This window comes from Arachis ipaensis, chromosome B1, assembly GCF_059453495.1.
Source record: "Arachis ipaensis isolate K30076 ecotype BB chromosome B1, ASM5945349v1, whole genome shotgun sequence".
In the NCBI taxonomy this organism is placed as follows: domain Eukaryota; kingdom Viridiplantae; phylum Streptophyta; class Magnoliopsida; order Fabales; family Fabaceae; genus Arachis; species Arachis ipaensis.
Window position 1 is genome coordinate 19,108,597 of NC_142436.1, and position 19,047 is coordinate 19,127,643.

The 19,047-nt window shown below is 34.0% G+C and overlaps 2 protein-coding genes across 3 annotated transcripts; one reads left to right on the forward strand and one right to left on the reverse strand.

Moving 5' to 3' along the window:
• Nucleotides 1-310: 310 nt before the first annotated feature.
• LOC107647629 (uncharacterized) lies at nucleotides 311-2,105 on the reverse strand. The gene is made up of 2 exons (XM_088502602.1): nucleotides 1,632-2,105; nucleotides 311-1,516 (listed from the first exon to the last, which is right to left on the reverse strand). Exons 1-2 carry the CDS (start codon nucleotides 2,103-2,105, stop codon nucleotides 311-313), a joined length of 1,680 nt encoding a protein of 559 aa, XP_088358728.1.
• An 11,776-nt stretch (nucleotides 2,106-13,881) lies between these two features.
• On the forward strand, nucleotides 13,882-18,625 carry LOC107616549 (UDP-D-xylose:L-fucose alpha-1,3-D-xylosyltransferase MGP4). Of its 2 annotated transcripts, XM_088501208.1 has the most exons (6): nucleotides 14,290-14,489; nucleotides 15,220-15,506; nucleotides 15,748-16,413; nucleotides 17,287-17,448; nucleotides 17,552-17,767; nucleotides 18,063-18,625. In XM_088501208.1, exons 3-6 carry the CDS (start codon nucleotides 15,934-15,936, stop codon nucleotides 18,270-18,272), a joined length of 1,068 nt encoding a protein of 355 aa, XP_088357334.1. In that variant the 5' UTR covers nucleotides 14,290-14,489; nucleotides 15,220-15,506; nucleotides 15,748-15,933; the 3' UTR covers nucleotides 18,273-18,625. The 2 variants fall into 2 exon arrangements, with proteins under 2 accessions (XP_088357333.1, XP_088357334.1); XM_088501207.1 differs by lacking the exon at nucleotides 15,220-15,506 and having other exon boundaries at nucleotides 13,882-14,489.
• Nucleotides 18,626-19,047: the final 422 nt, after the last annotated feature.

Genomic DNA, 19,047 nt, shown 5'->3' on the forward strand with positions numbered 1-19,047 from the left:
TACCATATTCAGTTATAAAAGCTGTTTTTTCTTGGTCTGATGGATGCATAAGGATTTGATTATAACCAGAATATGCATCCATAAAACTCAAAGTGCCGTAACCACAAGAATTGTCTACTAAAGTGTCTATGCAAGGTAGAGGATAAGCATCCTTTGGACAGGCTTTATTTAAATCAGTAAAGTCGACGCACATGCGCCATTTACCGTTATTCTTTTTTACCATAACAACGTTAGCCAACCACGTGGTGAATCTGATTTCTCGGATGAACTGTGCTTCGAGAAGTTTGTTGACTTCTGTTATGGAGGCTGATCACTTCTCGGCGCCGAGGTTTCTCTTCCTCTGGGAAACTGGTCGGGCTGCCGGACTGACGGCTAATTTGTGTGTGATTACTGACGAACTAATCCCTGGCATATCCCCGGAGGTCCAAGCAAAGAGGTCGGCGTTCATACGCAAGAAATTAATCAGCTTGTTCTTGACCTCGTCGTCAATTGATGTTCTGATAAATGTGAATTTTTTTGGGTCTTCGGTTAAGGCGACCTTTTCCAGATCTTCATTAGGCATAGGGCATTCCTGAAAGTCGGCTCTTGGGTCTAATTCTGCCAAGATTGGTTGTTCGGATTGTATTGAGTTGACCCTAGCTTCAGTGTTCCTTCTGACGGGCTTCAAACTTATGTTGTAGCACTGCCGAGCTTCTTGCAAATCACCATGTATGGTTGCGACGACATTATCCTGCACAGGGAACTTGACACAGAGGTGATATGTAGAAACGATAGCAGCAAATCTGTTTAAAAAAGGTCTCCCTAAGATAACATTATAAGGACTAAAACAGTCTACGATGAGATATTGAATATCCTGTGTTCTGGATAATGGTTGTTCGCCTAGTGTAGTTTGCAACCATGCGGACCCCAAGACAGGGACTCGATCTCCTGAGAATCCGACCAAGTCTCCTGAATATGGCTGCAAAATGTTAGTGCTCAATTTCATTTTTCGAAATGTTGCAAAGAAAAGTACATCAGCACTACTTCCTGGATCAAGCAGTGCTTTCCGAACAATAAGGTCTCCCAGTTGGATAGAGACAACCACGGGATCGTCGTAGTTTGTGTGGCTGCAATTGAAGTCGGTAGGGCGAAAAGTCAGCTCGGGGACATCTGGAATTGGTGCAGAATTATGGGCAGTATCTCCGACTGCTAACATAGCTCGGTAAGTTCGCTTCCTGGCCGAGCTTGTATTTCCTCCCCCGGCATAACCTCCTGAAATACAATTGATTACTCCCCGAGGTTGAGCCGGAACTTTATCCTTCTCCTTTGACGATTGACCTGCTGTGGGTTGCTCGGAGCTGGATGCTGTTCTCTTCTGCATATGACCTGCAAAGAATTTATCGAGATGGCCTTGTCGTGCCAATCGTTCCAGGAGATCTTTAGCAATTACGCACTTATCAGTTGTGTGGCCGTGCTTCTGGTGAAAGGTGCAGTATTTTGATTTGTCTACGTTTTTGGGTTCGGGATAACTGCCTGCCTTGCGGGGGGGGGGGGGTTTAATTAACTTTGAATTCAAAATTTCCTTAATGATATCATCCCTTTTGGTATTGAACTGGGTGTATGATTCATAACGGGGGGACTGGCTTGAAGACCTTCTTGTTATCGCAAGTTCTTTCGTCCTCTTTAGTGACCGACTTATCTGACTTTCGTGCTTGGCGAAGCTCTTCTATATCTATCTGTCCTTTAGCTTTCTCACAGAATTCGGCCAAAGTTTTTGGCTTAGCAACAGCAATGGTCTCCTGGAACTTCCCTGGACGAAGACCACTTTTAATGGCATGAAGGTGAACCTCAGGGTGCAAATCCGGAATACTCATGGCGACCTTGGTGAACCGAGTTATATACTCCTTTAGACTTTCCTGTGGTCCCTGCTTAATGGTCGTTAAGTAGTCAGAATCATGGAGGTATATCGCCGAGGCTGCAAAATGGTCCTCAAACTGTTTGGCTAACTCCTGAAAACGTGATATAGAATCTGCAGGCAAAGAGCAAAACCAGTCAAGTGCAGGACCATCTAAAAAAGAAGGAAAACATCGGCATAAAATAGTATCAGATGCACCGTTAACAATCATAATTGATCGGAATTTTTTAACATGTTGTTTTGGGTCTCCCAATCCATCATATGGGGTCAACGACGCTGGTAGAGTGAACTATCTGGGGAGCTGGAAGTTCATTATGTCAGCTGTGAATGGCCCTGCAGAGTTGTCGGGCTTTTCTCCTTCATCATCAGGTTGGGCCTCTTCGTTCTGTTGCTCCTCGTCATTCCTATTTTGTGGTGTATCAGAGACATGAGTTGGTAGTGATTGTCGTTCATCATTTTCGTGTTGTTCGTGGTCATTATTGTTATGCTCCAGCCGAGCATTCACCAGTTGCGCGATTTGATTTTGCATTCGTTGATTGTCTTCTGCCATCCGTTGGTTTGCTTGTTGGAGCTCGGTCACCATTCTTAGGAGCTCGGATGGGGTAGGGGGAGGAGCGTCAGCCATAAGGAATTTTGGGCTTACAACAAATGATATCTCAAATCGGCCCTCCTTCTAGCGCCAAATGTTCTGACCTGTTGATGCCGAGATATAACTCGTTCTCCAGTAAAGGTCGGCAAACTCTCGAGATAGAACACGAACACGTCAGCGATGGGAACCGAGGTGGTGGGTACCTGCAAAGGTCCTCCGACGCTCAAGTTAGTAAGAGGATATATGAGCTTATGCTTTTTGGAAAAGATTGAATACTTCTTTTGGCCTCTGTTCTTCTCCTTATATTTAGCTGGATGAAGCTGACCGTTTTTCATGTAACGTCCGAGCATTAACTGTGTATCCGACATTACAGGAAGAACATAGATGCTGATTATCTGAAATATGCAGTTACAATTTGAAAATCGTGCGTTGCCGAACTATAACTCATAACCGACCTTTACTGTCCATATCAACAATACTAATAAATTGTGCCATTGAGGTTAATAAATTTTGCTACTCTTATTATTAGTTATTGTATAAAATAGAGTATAATCTGACTCAACATGCACAAATGAGTGATGTTTGATGAAAGTTATTGACTTACAAATTACACTAGTTTAAATATTTATATAATAAGATCGAACACTACAAATTATTTTTTGCAAATAAAGCCTCACTAGCGATTCCAATTAACATGTCATTCCATATTTTTTTGGGATTCTCAGTTCACAGTCACTATCGATTCTAATCAATATGTCATACTATAATTTGTCGAAACTTTCAGCTCACATCCACTTTCTCCCTTTTCTAATATTATTTGTACGTGCATTCATGTGAAATGTATATAAAAAAATTATCAACGTGTGTCAGTGTGTTAAATATCTTAAAAAATAAAAATATAATAATATAATAAATATAAATTAATTAGTTAGTTATTAAAATAAAAAATAATTATTTTAATATAAAAATAAAACTAAAAAAATTTATTATAAAAAAATATTAAAATTTTATATACTTATTTTTAATAATAAAATTTGATTTTTAATTATTTTATATTTTTTATTTATATAAGGTTAATTTTACCGATTCAACCCGTGACTCATCGATTTAATATATAAATCAATGAACCAATAGTCTAATTAGTTTGATCACCAATTCAATTCTGACAATTAGCTTCACAAAGATAACAATTGTAATGAGAAAAAAACATAAAAAAAATATTCTTGAAAAAAAATAAAAAAGATGTTAAAAACAAAAAGCTACGTTTTGTTTCATATTCATCCACGAGTTTGTTTATGTAATTCTAATTTAGAGTTAATATCAATATTTTAAAATACTTTAACGTGTCATTCCATAATTATGGGGATTCTCAATTCACATCCACTATGGATTTCAATCAACATTTGATACCATAGTTTATGGGGACTCTCAGCTCACGCCTACTTCCTCTCTTTCTGATATCATTTGCATGTGCATTATCGGAACTCTCAGCTCACACCCACTTCCTCTCTTTCTGATATCATTTGCACATCAACATTTGATACCATAGTTTATCAGGACTCTCAGCTCACGCCTACTTCCTCTCTTTCTGATATCATTTGCACGTGCATTATCGGAACTCCCAGCTCACACCCACTTCCTCTCTTTCTGATATCATTTGCATGTGCATTCATGTGAAATATATATAAAAAAATATCAGCGTGTCAACGTATTAAATATTTTAAATATCTTAAAAAGTAAAAAAAATATAACAATATAATAAATATAAATTAATTAATTAATTATTAAAATAAAAAAATAATTATTTTAATATAAAAATAAAATTAAAAAATTTTTATTATAAAAAAATATTAAAATTTTATATACTTATTTTTTTATTATTTTATATACTTATTTAATAATAAAATTAGATTTTTAATTGTTTTATATTTTTTATTTACGTAAAGCTAATTTTACTGATTTAACCTATGACTCATCGGTTGAATCAACAAAGCAATGAACCAATAGTTTAATTGATTCAATCACCGATTTGATTCTGATAACTAGGCTCATAAAAATAATAATTGTAACAAGAGAAAAACATAAAAAAAAATTCTTGAGAAAAAATACAAAAGATATTAAAAACAAAATGCTATGATTTAGTTTTTCATATTCATCCATGAGTTTGTTTGTGTAATTCTAATTTAGAGTTATTAGTATTTTAGAATATTTTAGATTAATTTAAAGTTTAGTCCTAATTTTGGAACTTATTTTTTATTGGGCTGTTTTTTCTTTCTAAATGCAAACGTGATTCTATCGCGTTTGCACTAAAACTACAAGTTTTAATTTTTGTATTTATTTTTGTCCATTAGGCGATTAATTAAAAAATATTATTTTTTATCTATTAATTTTATCCTTCGTTCAGTTCATTATTCATATGATGAATTTTATTATTTTTTATAATATTTTTTCTATAATACTCCCTCATGTATGTTATTATTTTTTTATGGGATTTTTATTATTTCTTGTCCATGAGTTTTTTTTTTTACTTTTTTTTCATTTTGTCTTGTAATTTTATTAATCTTATTAGAAAGATCAAATTAAATAAAAAACTAACATAAAAATAATATTCAAATGATAAATAATAAAAATTTATAGTTAAAAAATATCAAAGAATACTGAGAGTATTAAAAAATATTAAAATTTATTTAAATATTTAAAATAAAATAATATAAAATAATTATTTAAAATTATATTCTTTTTAATAATTGTTACCAAAAATATTTTTAAATAATATAATCAAACTAATATTTAATTTATTATAATCCATTTTAACATAAAAATTACTAAATATAAATCACATTTAATTCATTTTTAATCAAAATAAAATTTATAAAATTAATTTTATAAAAGGTCAATTTGATATTGATATTTTCTTCCATTGAAAAACACCAATAATTTGACAATCAAATACTTTGCAATACTAATAAATTGTGCCTCCCAACATGAATTTTGCTGCTTTTGTTGTTGGCTATTACATGAAATAGAGTATAATTAGATTCAAATAGGTGACAAACGGATGAATCTCGTTAGTTTACAAATTACACTTATTTCTTGCAAATAAAGCCTCTTCTTACCAGCTTCAATAAAAATGTTATACCATAACTTTTCTGAGCTCTTAGTTCACATTTGTTATCCACTTCAATTAATATGTCATACCATAATTTTTTGAGACTTTCAGTTCACACTTACTCTCTCACTCTTTGATATCATTTTTATGTATATTCATGTAAAATATATATATAAAAAAATATCAGTGAAGTTGATTTTTAATTTAGACGGAACGGTACCATTAATTATTTTTTTATTGTAAAAGATATAGGTATTTTAGGTATTGTATTTAGTAAATTATCATTTTGGATCGTTCTAATAAAAGATTTATATTTTTATAAAATATTAAAAAATAATAGTATTTCAATCTTTTAAAACTAATTTTAATTAGACAAAATACATCTTATTTTTTCGTAACAAACTGTTAATGTAATTTATCTAATTTTTTATATAAATATTTAAATAATTATTTAAAAAATCAATAAAAAATATCAATATCGGATAGTCTTTGAAAAAATACTATTTTTTAATTAATTAAAATTTTTAAGATTAAATAGTAATTTAGTCTATTTTATTTAACACTAATAGTACTATAAGAAATAGAAAACATCAATTTGTGTATATGCATGTATTTTTCTTTTAAACAAACTAAATGTCAAGATAAATAAATGTTAACATCTGAATGTATATGAGCATATATATATTATTTAAATTATAATGTGCTAAAACACAAAAAAATTCAGTATGTTATAAGTAATTTATATGATAAATTCTATTAGTACTTTGAAGCATCAAATCTTTTTGGCCTATCTTAAAAAGAAGAACTATATACAATGTATGCCCATTTCTACATTAATTAATTATTTACCTTTTAGGCCTTTTCATATAAGACAATAGTCGCAAAAAAGATAGAAAGATTTGTTAGGTAATTAAGAATTGAGTTATACTACACATACAAATTTTTTTAGTTTATAAGTCTTACAAGTTGGACCAAATCTAACAAAAACTACATTCACCCATTGGAGCGTGATAACATGCACGTCACTCAACTGTTTCCAAAGCGCGCTTTCACTCACCATTATGGAAGACACTTCTTCTTCTTCACGTTCCTCCTTCTCCTCCTCCTCTTCCTTCTTCTTTTTCTCCTTCTTTGTGTTTCTCTTCCTTTTTCTTCGTGTGTTTCATCTTCATCGTTGTTTTTTATTATTGTTGTTGTTACTGTATTTTTTTCCTCCTCCTCTTTCTATTGATTTTGCAATATTATGAATTTTTTTCTTTGTTTGATTTTTTCTCCCAAGAAGAATTATAAGAAAACGAAATAAGAAGATGAAGAAGAAGAAGCAGTAGAAGATGAAGAGGAGGAAGAGAAAGAGTTTTTAATTATGCAAAACTTATCAGAATAAAAATACACCAAAAAATTCTTAAAATACACCCAAATATCTTCGTGTTACACCCAAATATCTTCGTACTACACCCAAATTTGCTGCAAATACAGAAAAATATTTTCTCTAATGCTGCATTTTTTTCTTCTTTTTTTCCTTATTTCTTTCTTTCTTTTAGTTAAATGAATGTAAGTTCATCCTCTTCCAAGTAATTTTGCAGCATTATGTATTTCTTCTTCTTCTTTGTTTGATTTTTTTATTTTTATTCTTGTTAAAAGAGTAAAACAAGAAGAAACTTGAGAAGATAAAATAAAAAGGAAAAGATGAATAAGAAAAAAAAGAAGAAGATCGTGATGATGATAAAAAAAATAAGAAATAGTAGAAGATGAGAAGGAGGAAGAGGAAGAGTTTTGAGTTATGCAGAACTTATCAGAATAAAAATACACTCAAAAATTCTTAAAATACACCCAAATATTTTCGTATTACACCCAAATATCTTCGTGCTACACCCAAATTTGCTGCAGAAAAATATTTCCTCTAACACTGTATTTTTTTTCCTAAATTGAACCACACTTTAGCCACTTGATTAGATTCAAAACAATAATCAATTTCGTTCTAGTTCAATTGACAATTTGAACGTAAATTATTTATTATCTTCAACAACGAGATAACTGATGATGAAGGGGAAAGAGAAAAAGAAAAGAGGTGAAGAAATTTCAATGAAAAAAGAAGGAGGAAGAGGTGGTGTTGATGACGATGATAACGAGAAAGAAAAATTACGAAGAAGAAGAAGAGGCCCAGAGAAAAACGTGAAAGCGCGTGAATATAAATGACTTGTATGACTTGTATGGAAAAACGCTTGTACGTGGAGAATAATTCTTAAGAATTATAATATTCAATGGATAAGCAAAAATAATGAGACCTATACCTTTGTATGCATGCACTATACTTGCTAATTTTTCTATGAAAAAAAGAAATAAAAAATGTATGTACTTATTATTCCGTGTGCCAAACTTTGGTCGTTCACGTGTTCTAAGTGTGAAACAATTTGTATGCTTAGAAATTTAAAATATAAAAGAAAAAGAAATTTAGAATGCTATTTACATATTACTAAATAATAATCTTTTGTCAATATTAGAACTTTTGTGCTCTATTAGGGTTTGGTCAAAATCTTACGGAATCCTGTTTCTAAATACGAGTGTGATTTAAAAATTTTATTGTTCTATTGAGCAACTGCAGGCATAGTGATGAGGAGAACCTTACTAAACTATGACCCTGATCCACCTAGTGGAGAAGACGAAGAAGAAATTTTTTTATAGAAGGAAGATATAAGAAAAGATATAAAAAATTGTAATAGAAGCTTGATACAGAGATTGATGGCGGATAGAGAATTTGGCAGTGGAACCATGGAGGTAGCCTTCAATGCGATCTAGAATCAACCAGAAGAAATGCGAATCAAAATGCATAGAGATAATATATACCAATTTTTTTTAATCGAGAGGCTAACGTGATCCGAATAAAAAGGGGATCTCCATGACTTTCTAAGCAATATGTGATTCATCTAAGGAGGTGGAAGGAAGGAACAAGGATAGAAGAAGAGGATTTCACAAGAATTTCTACATGAGCGCAACTTTTGGGAATGCTTGAGAATTGCAAAACTACTGAGGCTACAACCAAGATAGTAAAAAGGGTTGGTGAAGTTTTGGAGGTGACAACTTTCAATATGAGAGGAAAAGATGGACGAATCATGAAGCCATAATTGAACTCGACATAACCAAATCCCTTAAACAATCAATCAAAGTTTCAGGCCCAACAACCCAACCTTTGTGATTCAACTTAGATATGAACGTCTAGGAACTTACTGCACATTCTGCAGATACATTGGCCATGAATACAAAAATTGCAGTAATTATCTAGAGGCTTCAACTAATCAACAACATCCTAAAATCAAACGGAGCAAGGAATTAAAAGTTGAGCAAATAGGGTGGAAAGCGGAAGAATTAAAGGAGAATACAAACCCAAACTCAAGAAGAACGATGGATGAAGGTGCCCAACATATATATAAGAAAATCAACACTAGTTAATTTACTAGAATTATTTTTTAAATGATCAGTTAGTGAATCTCATCATCCAAAATATCCACACACCCCGGATACAAACTATCACAACTTTTCAATCACCATCTAACCAAACCGACCATATCAGCATCAAACTATCCAAGATACCTAAACTAAAAACTAAAACCCCATCCACATAACCCGATCCATGAAATAGCAAAGTATCCATCACAAACACATCCACTTGGCGGCGACAGCACCCTCCACTTGAGGAGAATGATTTGACGATGAGTTTGAGCTCATGAGTTAGTGGAGTGGGATGGTGGCTGGGATGCTGGGTATCGAAGGGTTTAGGGTTACATTTTTTTCAATTTTCAAAGAGAGAAATGGGTGGTAAGGGTTTTTGATCTCTGAATCTTTTTTTTTTAAATAAAAAATTAAAAAAGACGTCATTCTGAAGCGTCTGGGTCTGAAACAAAAACTCTCTAAAATTGAACCTGTTCTAACAATTCATCAGTTAATAACCAGTTCGGCCAGTTTGTTTATCGATTTTTTGTCAGATAATTTCTGACCTCAACTGAATTAGTCAGAGAACCAATTTTCGGTTAATCCAATAAATCGACTGATTCGATCTTATTTTCAGAATTATGATTAAAAAAAAAGAAAAATACATATAATTGTTTGGCATATGTAAATGAAGTATTAATAATTTATCAATGCGTCATCGATATGTTAATCCACAAGGAAAGGGATAAGAAAATAATTACCTTACCTGACATTAACAGAAAATGCCAGATCTCAAAGTCTTGGAATCAAATACCATGTTGCAAATTCATTAGAGGTAGAGTAAAGAAAAAAATATATGGCGAAATAAAACAGAAATTATTTTTCTTATGGAACTCTTTTTTGTGTATTGGCTGAATATTGGTGAAGGAGGTATTTTGTCGAAGTGTGGTGTTAGATTCAACACGCCGGGGACGTGATGTCTGAGTTCGTCAGTGATGTGTCAGCACCCCGTCAATACGCAGGGGGCGTGGTGATGTGGCGAGCAGGGACGGATGGCAGTCCACTACCAACACGCCAGGGGCGTGGTGCTGTGGAACCCGTAAAGCGGTGCAGATTTTTGCTGAGTTCCAATGTTACAGCAGCAGCATGGGAGGGGGCGTGTTGCAATCCTGTCTGCATGCAGGAAACAGCCCCTCACTCCGGTAACCAGTGAGCAGCCTTCAACCCTTTATAAATTCAATCTTCTTTCCTTCCATTGAAGCACACAAGGAGAGTGCTGAAGCAAGGAATCGAGAGAGAAAAAAAAATAGTGTATGAGGAGGAGCGTGTAGCTTGAAAGAAGAAAAAAATTATACGGCGCAGTAGTGAAGAGAGTATTGGTAGCAGTAGTGATAGTAGTGTATAGTGTAAGTGGTGGTTTAGAAGAAAAAAAATTTTGAAAATAAAATTATTAGTTTGTAGTGATTAAAAAATGGTACGTAATTATACGGCACCCGAAGAACATACTATCAATTATTTGGATCATCCAATTTATGTAAGTTGACACATTTTATTTTTTATGTATTTAAATTTTTTAAAATTTGGATCATCCAGCCGCAGCGGGCGTTCGTGGTTGTTGACGAGTACAACCCCGGTGCATTTGCTCCGGCAGAGGCAGGTGGGTTGACAACTCCGGGTGTGGATGACTCAGTTCGAGGTTACCTGTATGACTCAGGTGGGTCGGCAGCTCCGGGTGGGTCGTCGCCGGCTTCATAAGTGGCTTCGAAGTCCTCTTCGCTGTCACTATTCATTCCTTCGCACACTGCAGCTCTATCATCCTCTATATCTAAATCATTTTGAATCTCTTCTGCCTTTATGTTTTCAAACTCAACATACAGTTCAATTTGTGGCTGTCGCATCTGATTTTGCCGGTGAATTTGGAACATATTCTGCATACTCGTTTCATCAGTGATCGACATGATATCAAACTGTATTAGACCACCAAAAACTACAACAGAATTTTGGTACAGAATTCTGCTCACTCTCGTTAACATACCGTTCTCCATATTTTGACAAAGACCGTTCTGAAGCTCCATTAACGTCATGGTGCATGGAACCACAAACGAAAACGGATTCTGGCACACAAACCTCACTCCCTCATGAGTATTCCGTATTATCTCACTGTTGCGATACACTACCAAATTTACAGTACCCTCCATTACACTACCAACACTCAAAGACCACTCAAAGTACACTCTTCTTCAGAATGAAAATGGTACCGAGTTTTGCCTTATATAGAGGTGAGCATTCAACACGCCCCCCACGTGCTGCTAGCTTCAACCAACTAGGCGTCGCTACGTATCAGCATGCTCTTGCGTGCTGACTCAGCACGCCCCCACGTGCTGCCTAGTTCAACCAACCAGGCCTCGCCATGTCAGCACGCCCCCTGTGTGCTTTCTCAGCACGCCCCCCACGTGCTGCCAGCTTCAACCAACCAGTCCTCGCCACGTGTCCTCCACGTCCCTTGTGTGATGTATGTAACACGTCCTCTGTGTGTTAGACCTCTCATCTGACACGTCCACCAAAGTTTAAATACACTCCTTGCACCCATTTCTAACTAAAACACCACCCTTTACTCCATAACAAAATTCTTGAGCCTAAATAAAAACTATGAATAATAGTAAAGTGTTGCCATTGTTTATTTGTTTATTTGAGCATCATAGAAAATGGTCCTAGATTTTGATACAATATGTTATTGTCATGCATTTAAGCTAGACCTCTCATAGTATCTTGGAGCAGCTTTATAACAAAAATGTGCTTTTTGTTTAAAGCGATTTAGGAACTCTCACTTGTAAAATTTGCAAAATCATCCGCATTATATTTTCCGTCATCACGAAAAGCAAGCCACTAAAATAAGTAGATTATTTCTCCAAAAAAATCATTAAAAAAAAAATCAATTCACGGTATAGAAAATCCAACTTTATTTTGAAAGAAGATGGTAATCCGAAAAGATATTTGAGGATGATGAAAAATTTGAGAATATATTTTGTTTAAATGAAGATGTTAAAAACATCTACTCAAATATAGATAATATTTTATAACATATTTAGGGGTAGTAATAGATAGAATAAGGTTTGAACTTAATCCTAATTTTATCCTACTTGCAAGATTAAAATATGTCAACTCTAATTCTACTTATCCTTAATCCGTAAGTATTTGACTCTATCCACACGTTAGCAAAAAAATATAATATTATTATATAATTTGATGAGTATATATATTAAAAATTAAATAAAATATATTTTTTGTCTTTAATATTTTTTAAAATTTTTAAAATTATCCCTAACATTTAATTTGATTCAATTATATTATATGCTTAACGTTTATAATGGTTTTAATTTTACTCCTATTGTTAAATTTTTTATAATAAAAAATTAGTTAAATTTTTTTACTTTGATTTCAATCTTAATTTAATTTCATCCTCCAACTCCAATCTAATCTCCCATCACTATTACTATCACTGTCACTATCATCAACATCATTCATCCATCCACCATTAAAATCTAACCCTAAATGCATTGTTCAAAAGTAAAAAAAAAAAAAATTTATATAAAAACAATTATAAAATTTTGGTTGACTATCCAAAAATATATTTCTAAAGAAAAAGTATAAGCTAATATAATTTTTCAGCGCTTTATTTTTTTGTATATTAAAAAATGTTGGTGTAATACTCAATCATTGAGTTTTATGGTATATTTTAAAATTATGGAAGCATGACAATATGCCCCTTATATTTGACATACAATACAAGGAGGCGTATTGTCAATATAAGAACTAACAAAATTATAGGGACTAACAAAATAATTAAATTTTATTTTTTTTACTTGATTATTTTAACATAAATTTAATACTAATTGGAATTTTTTTATTAATTATTTTTAGAAATTGAGATTTGATTGTTGTTATAATTTTAGTCAAAAACATATATTCCCACTAATTAGGGGTGACAAGTGGGCTGGTCCGTCCCTCCCTAGTCTACTCTACCAAAAGTCCGTCCTTCGGCAAAATAGTTCATCCCGCCCGCTTATTGAGGTGGTCCCAAATTTCTACCCCTTCCTACCTAACGGCGAGTTGGCAGCTTTTTTTTTTTTAATTATTAAACCATTAAATATTAAAAAATATAATTTCATAAACATTTTGATAAATTTATAATTTTCGAAGACATAAAAAAATTATAATTTTTAAAGTCACAAACACTAAAGTCTTTATAATTCTAAATATTTAATAAACATAATTATCAACTAAGCTTTTTGAAACTAAATAATGAAACAATAAACATTGTCCAAAATATATAATTAACCATTGTCCAAGTCTCTAATCAATTAAACATAGTCCAAAATATAACTTAAAATAAACAAACATTTTAAATACATATAAAAGTAACATTCTAAATTTAATTATCATCTTAAAACCAAAAACCCACCAAACAAATTTGTCATGTTCTATAAAATCCGTCAAAATCTGCAAATTAAGTTGTAAGTTAGACAAACTTTTTTATTATAGTAGTATCAAATTCGAGCGAGTTCGACGAATTTTGGCCCGTTTATAATTCCTACTACTAATGAAACAATCCATTCAATCCATACATGGTTCTGAAAATCCGTTTTTAATGTTAATTTAATCCGTTTGCCATCCCTAGTATTTTAATGTTAATTTAATCCGATTCAATCCATACATAGTTTTGAAAATCAGATTGGACAGATCGGTCCAATGGTGAACCGGATCATTCTGCGGTTCGAATCAATGTTTAAACCGGCCGGTTCACTTGAAACGGCGTCATGTTGTTCTTTCCTTGAAGAAAAGAAAGCCTTCTCCTTTCCCCTCGAGCTGCGCAACGCAGGTTCCCCACTTCCCCTTCTCCTCATTCAGAATTTCAGATGCAGCCCCCCACCCCCCAAAACACAAAGCCTAGGTTACTCCTCCACCGCCGCAAGAGTCTTACTCAGCGCCGCCGTCCATTGCGCTCAGACACCACTGTGTCTCCGTCCGGTCGTCCGCGGCTCCGCGCGTCTTCCTCTATCCCAAAACACAACCTAAGCTTACAGTAATCTCCCCCACCGCCGCAAGGAGTGAGACTCAGCGCTGCCGTCGCATCTGCTCGAAGCCGCCGCCGTCCCCACTGGGCTCGTCTACGCCACTGCTCGAAGGCGTGGTCCCCACTGCAACTCGTTGCGTGGTTCCTCCGTCGCCCAGCCGCTGTTCCGCCGCGCCGGCACTGTTCCACCGCGCTCCACCCCTCCTCTTCTCCGGATCCGCCGCGCTTCACCCTCCTCTTCTCCATTCCGTGCGCTCCACCCTCCGCTGCTCCAAAATCCCTCTCCCTCATATTCTGCCACTTCTCCGCATTGTAAACATAAAACTGCCTCCAGCTTCTGCGCGTCACGTTCTTGCTCCTTCTCCTTCATACTCTGCTCGTTCGAAGACCACCGAAGGTTAGTCAATTTTTCTTGCTTTCTCTTTTTGTTTTTAATCTGTTGTTTATAAAAAGAAAATGTGATTTGGTTAATTTAGTTTTTTAAGTGTTCAGCATGATTTAGTTAACAACAATTAGTTAATTTTGTGTGTGTTTGTGAGCTCTGATCTCTTATGATGCTATGTATGTAATGTAGTTGACTAATTGCTTGGTTCTGAATTTATGATGAGACTTGAATTTGCCATTTTGTTAAACGGGATACTTAAATTTGTTGAATGGGAAGCTTGCTAATTACTAATTTAGTTATGCTGCTGACTGCTGATTTTGGGTGCATTTGCTAATTTTGAATTTGTTAAATGGAAAGCTTGTTAATTTTTGTGTGTTTGCTATTTAGTTCTACTTTATGTAACTTCATATCTTGCAAAATTAATCTTCCAATAGTTCTAGTTCCATGAATGACTGAATAATATCATGAAAATATATCTAACATGATGAGAGAGATTTGAATGATAACTGCAAAATATAATGATGTAATCTGAGTTATAGAACATTCATGTTTAAAGTACCAAAAGTATTGCCACAAAAACTCTCATAGATAATCATATGTAAGTTAACAAGTGACACAGTATGAGATCTGAGGGCTATGAATGTATTTTTCTCTTGTAGAAATGATAATTGGGATGTATGCTTAGTAGGGAGGGGGCACTGGTATCTTAAATCAATGTTTTTTGCTTGATTTAATTGAGTAGGGTCCTGACATTTTGACAGGAGATGGGAATGATGCTGGCTACTATGAATTGTGCATATTGGAAATCTCAGCTTTGTTGGCATTTGGAGCTGCTTTATATTCCTGCATTGCTCTTTGTGGTGCTTGACTAGGCTCTAGTTAGGATATAAATAACCATTTTCTAGTTGTACAGTGGACTAGTATATTATCGGGGCATGTTGATAATGTAGTCTTATTCTAATTAGAGTATCAAGTGTTGAAAAGAAAGAAAGAAAGGAAGTGATCAAACAAGTGACACAGAAAAATGTGGTAATAATATTGTGTATGTTACTTATTAATATATGTTTCGTATTTTCATTTTATATGCATATTTTTATTTTTATTTTATTTATTATTTTATTATAAAATGGTTTTTCCGGTTGAACTGGTTGAAGCAGTAAACCAGTAATTAGAACTGTTCGATGACCGGTCGGTTTTCAGAACCTTGAATTCCATATACTTACATTTTCAATTGATTATTCTACTGATATTTACTTTAATCTTTTGTAAGGGTCGAATTTTATTGGATCCATTCAAGTGTTGCCACAGCACCACTACCGCTGTCACTACCTCTGTTTCTTGCTTAATCTAAATCTTCCCATCTCAAATCTCAAACCTCCAATAATTTCATCAAAGTCTCAATCTTTTCCCTTTTCCACAACAACCCCACTTCTCCATTTCTTCTTTACGAGCTACGATGTCAATGTTTCTGCATCAAAGAAGCTTGCACAATGCCTTTTCGAACCCATTTGCCGCTCCACCACCTTCCTCAGCCAATTCCAAGAGACCCATCTCCATCCTCACCCCAATGACACTCTTGGTCCTCCTTTGCCTCATCATGGTGGTGGGTGTCTTCAGCCCCTGGGTCAATATCCCCCATGGAATCTTCTCAGTTTCCAAGCCTGCTGTTTCAAAGTGGAACTCATACACATTGGACCAAGCTCTCTCCTTTGTGGCAAAAAATGGAACTGTCATAGTTTGCATTGTGAGTCAGCCTTACTTGCCGTTTCTCAACAACTGGTTGATCAGTATCACAAGGCAGAACCGCCAGGATATGGTTCTTGTCATTGCTGAGGACTATGCTTCACTCTATAAGGTTAATGAGCGTTGGCCTGGTCATGCTGTTCTTATTCCACCTGTGCTTGATGCTGAATCTGCTCATAAGTTTGGATCTAAGGTTTGTATGTATGCTCTTACTTTATTAGGAACTGAAATTTAGTTGTTTTCATGTGTTTTGGAGTTTAGGCCTGAATTGAATTGGGCTTTCATTTAGTAATATATGGATCATGATTTATTATAGTTTGCTTTACCAGTTATTAGAAATTGATCTTATTAATCGTATACTCTGTTAGTTATGTGCATGGCTCAAACATGCTTTGTGCTTGTTTGGGTGCCATTAAATTGATAGAAAAAAGATTTTATTTTTTTTATTTTTTAGCGTGTTTGGTAAATTTCTAGTAGTAAAAGCACTAGAAAAAAAAAAAAACTTTTTTGAGAAGCTACAAGTTACATTTTTTTCAAAAGATCATTTTCCTTAAAAAAAGATGTTTTTCATATAATAAATAAACAAAAAAGTACTTTTATATTGTTATACCCAAATATAATTGATAGATAAAAAGATCTTTTTGCATGAGATATTCAAACATAAAATTACTTTTACTTTTCTATAAGGTTTTTTAAAAAAAGAGAACTCGAAAAAAGATCTTTTCTTAGAAGTTCATCCAAACAAGCCCTTAGTTATATTTCATACCCTTATACAGGGGTGGACGACCTCAATTGTATTGCTTACCTTGTCCCAGTAAATTTTCATATTCTTTACCTTCTATCTATATTATCTTTTCTCTTATAAACATGTTTCTCAATGTTCGGTTACTTTAATTCTTGTTATTGTATTGGATTCATCTCGGAAATTATCACACATATATCCTGTCCTGTGTTACTCTTCCTGCTTATGTTATGTCTGAAGTGTTATTAATTATCTTGATCTATTTTTTTTTCTGAATGTGTTTCTGAATTTTAGAATCTGTTCTTGTTTATTTTCACTGTCTAGGGATTTTTCAACTTCACGGCCAGAAGGCCTAGCCATCTTCTGAAGATTTTGGAGCTCGGATATAGTGTAATGTACAATGATGTTGATATGGTCTGGTTGGGGGATCCATTGCTTCAGTTAGAAGGGAATCATGATGTGTACTTTACAGATGATATGATTCCGGTAAGTATGATGATATGTGTATATGCTGCGGTCTAGTGCTTTTCTGTTTCATTCTTGGTATTACAGACTTTTTTATTTTCTTTTTGTTACCTTGTGAGATCAGATCAAACCATTAAACCATTCTCATGCTTTACCGCCACCAGGAAAAAAGGGCCGCCCTTACATATGCAGTTGCATGATTTTCCTTCGCCCTACAGACGGAGCAAAGCTAGTCTTGAGAAAGTGGATCGAGGAACTTCAGAATCAACCATGGTCTAGAACCCAGAAATCAAATGATCAACCTGCTTTTAACTGGGCTTTGATGAAGACAGCTAAAGAGGTTTGTCCCTTTTTTATTTCTCTTTTTATTCTCTTCCAGTGTGGATAACTTCTATACCTTAAATAGACCAATATATGACCGAAGCTTATTTATGTCATCATGGTAGTGTATTACATGATTTATGGTCAATTACAAGGGAGAGATCTTCAATTCAGAAAACAGGAAAATGTCAATTGTTCTGATATTTGTACTAATTGCTTGATCTCAAGTTTGTTATATAACCAGTTTATTCTTTGTAACATGTAAGAGGCTGAATATGTTCTTTTTCATGATTCATTTCCATGACTACCTACAGGTGGACTTATACTTGTTGCCGCAGGCAGCTTTTCCTACAGGTGGGTTATATTTCAAGAACAAGACATGGGTTAAGGAAACTAAAGGAAAGCATGTGATCATTCACAATAACTATATAGTAGGTTTTGAGAAGAAGATAAAGCGATTTCGCGACTATGGCCTCTGGTTGGTGGATGATCATGCTGACGAATCCCCGCTTGGTAGAATATGACCCTTAGATGTCTCGAGTTTATCGTCGGATTTTGTTAGAGCATTTATTTTCGGAAATTAGAACATGGTTTCTGCCAATTCATTCATCCGCCTATCTGGTAGAGGCTTGATGAAGACATCCGAACTCTTGCTATCAACATGTGCTGCACCCATACCAGCCTCCAAACGATTCCTTGGCAGATAGTTTGTGTTTCATTTTTGTGCGGAAAAAGGTGCTTCAAAGATGCTGGATTGTATTACAAGTCCATAGAAGAGAAGGATAGAATTTATTTGGTTCTTGTAGTTGGACTACAAATGCTACTTAAAATAATATTTATAAGAGAAATTATAGGAAATGAATTTTTAATTAACCAATATTAGCAAGTAAATGGACAAGTATATATGAAAGAGTTTAGGATAGAAAAAAGTACACAAGATTCATATATATTGAGTTACACTTGAAATGGTTTTTTTTTTTTTTTTTTTTTTTTTTTTTTTTTTTATCGGCAAAAATGTCTATGTCGTCAGCAGATTTGTGAGGCTTATGGTATATTTTTATATTTATAAATTTTGATGTGTATTTTTGTCTACTTTAAAGTCTTTTATGTGTACTTTTATTTATTTATTCAATATTAGTCAATTTTGTTTTAAGATTTATAATTTAGAGTTTGGTTGGAAGCTTGGTTTAAGTGGCATATTATATGCTTCTCAAACAACCACATCCGGTTCAAATTTTACTCGTGGAAAAAAGAACGATATAGTGTAGTGTGTGAGAGTGTTGTCTGGGTGTGTTGTGT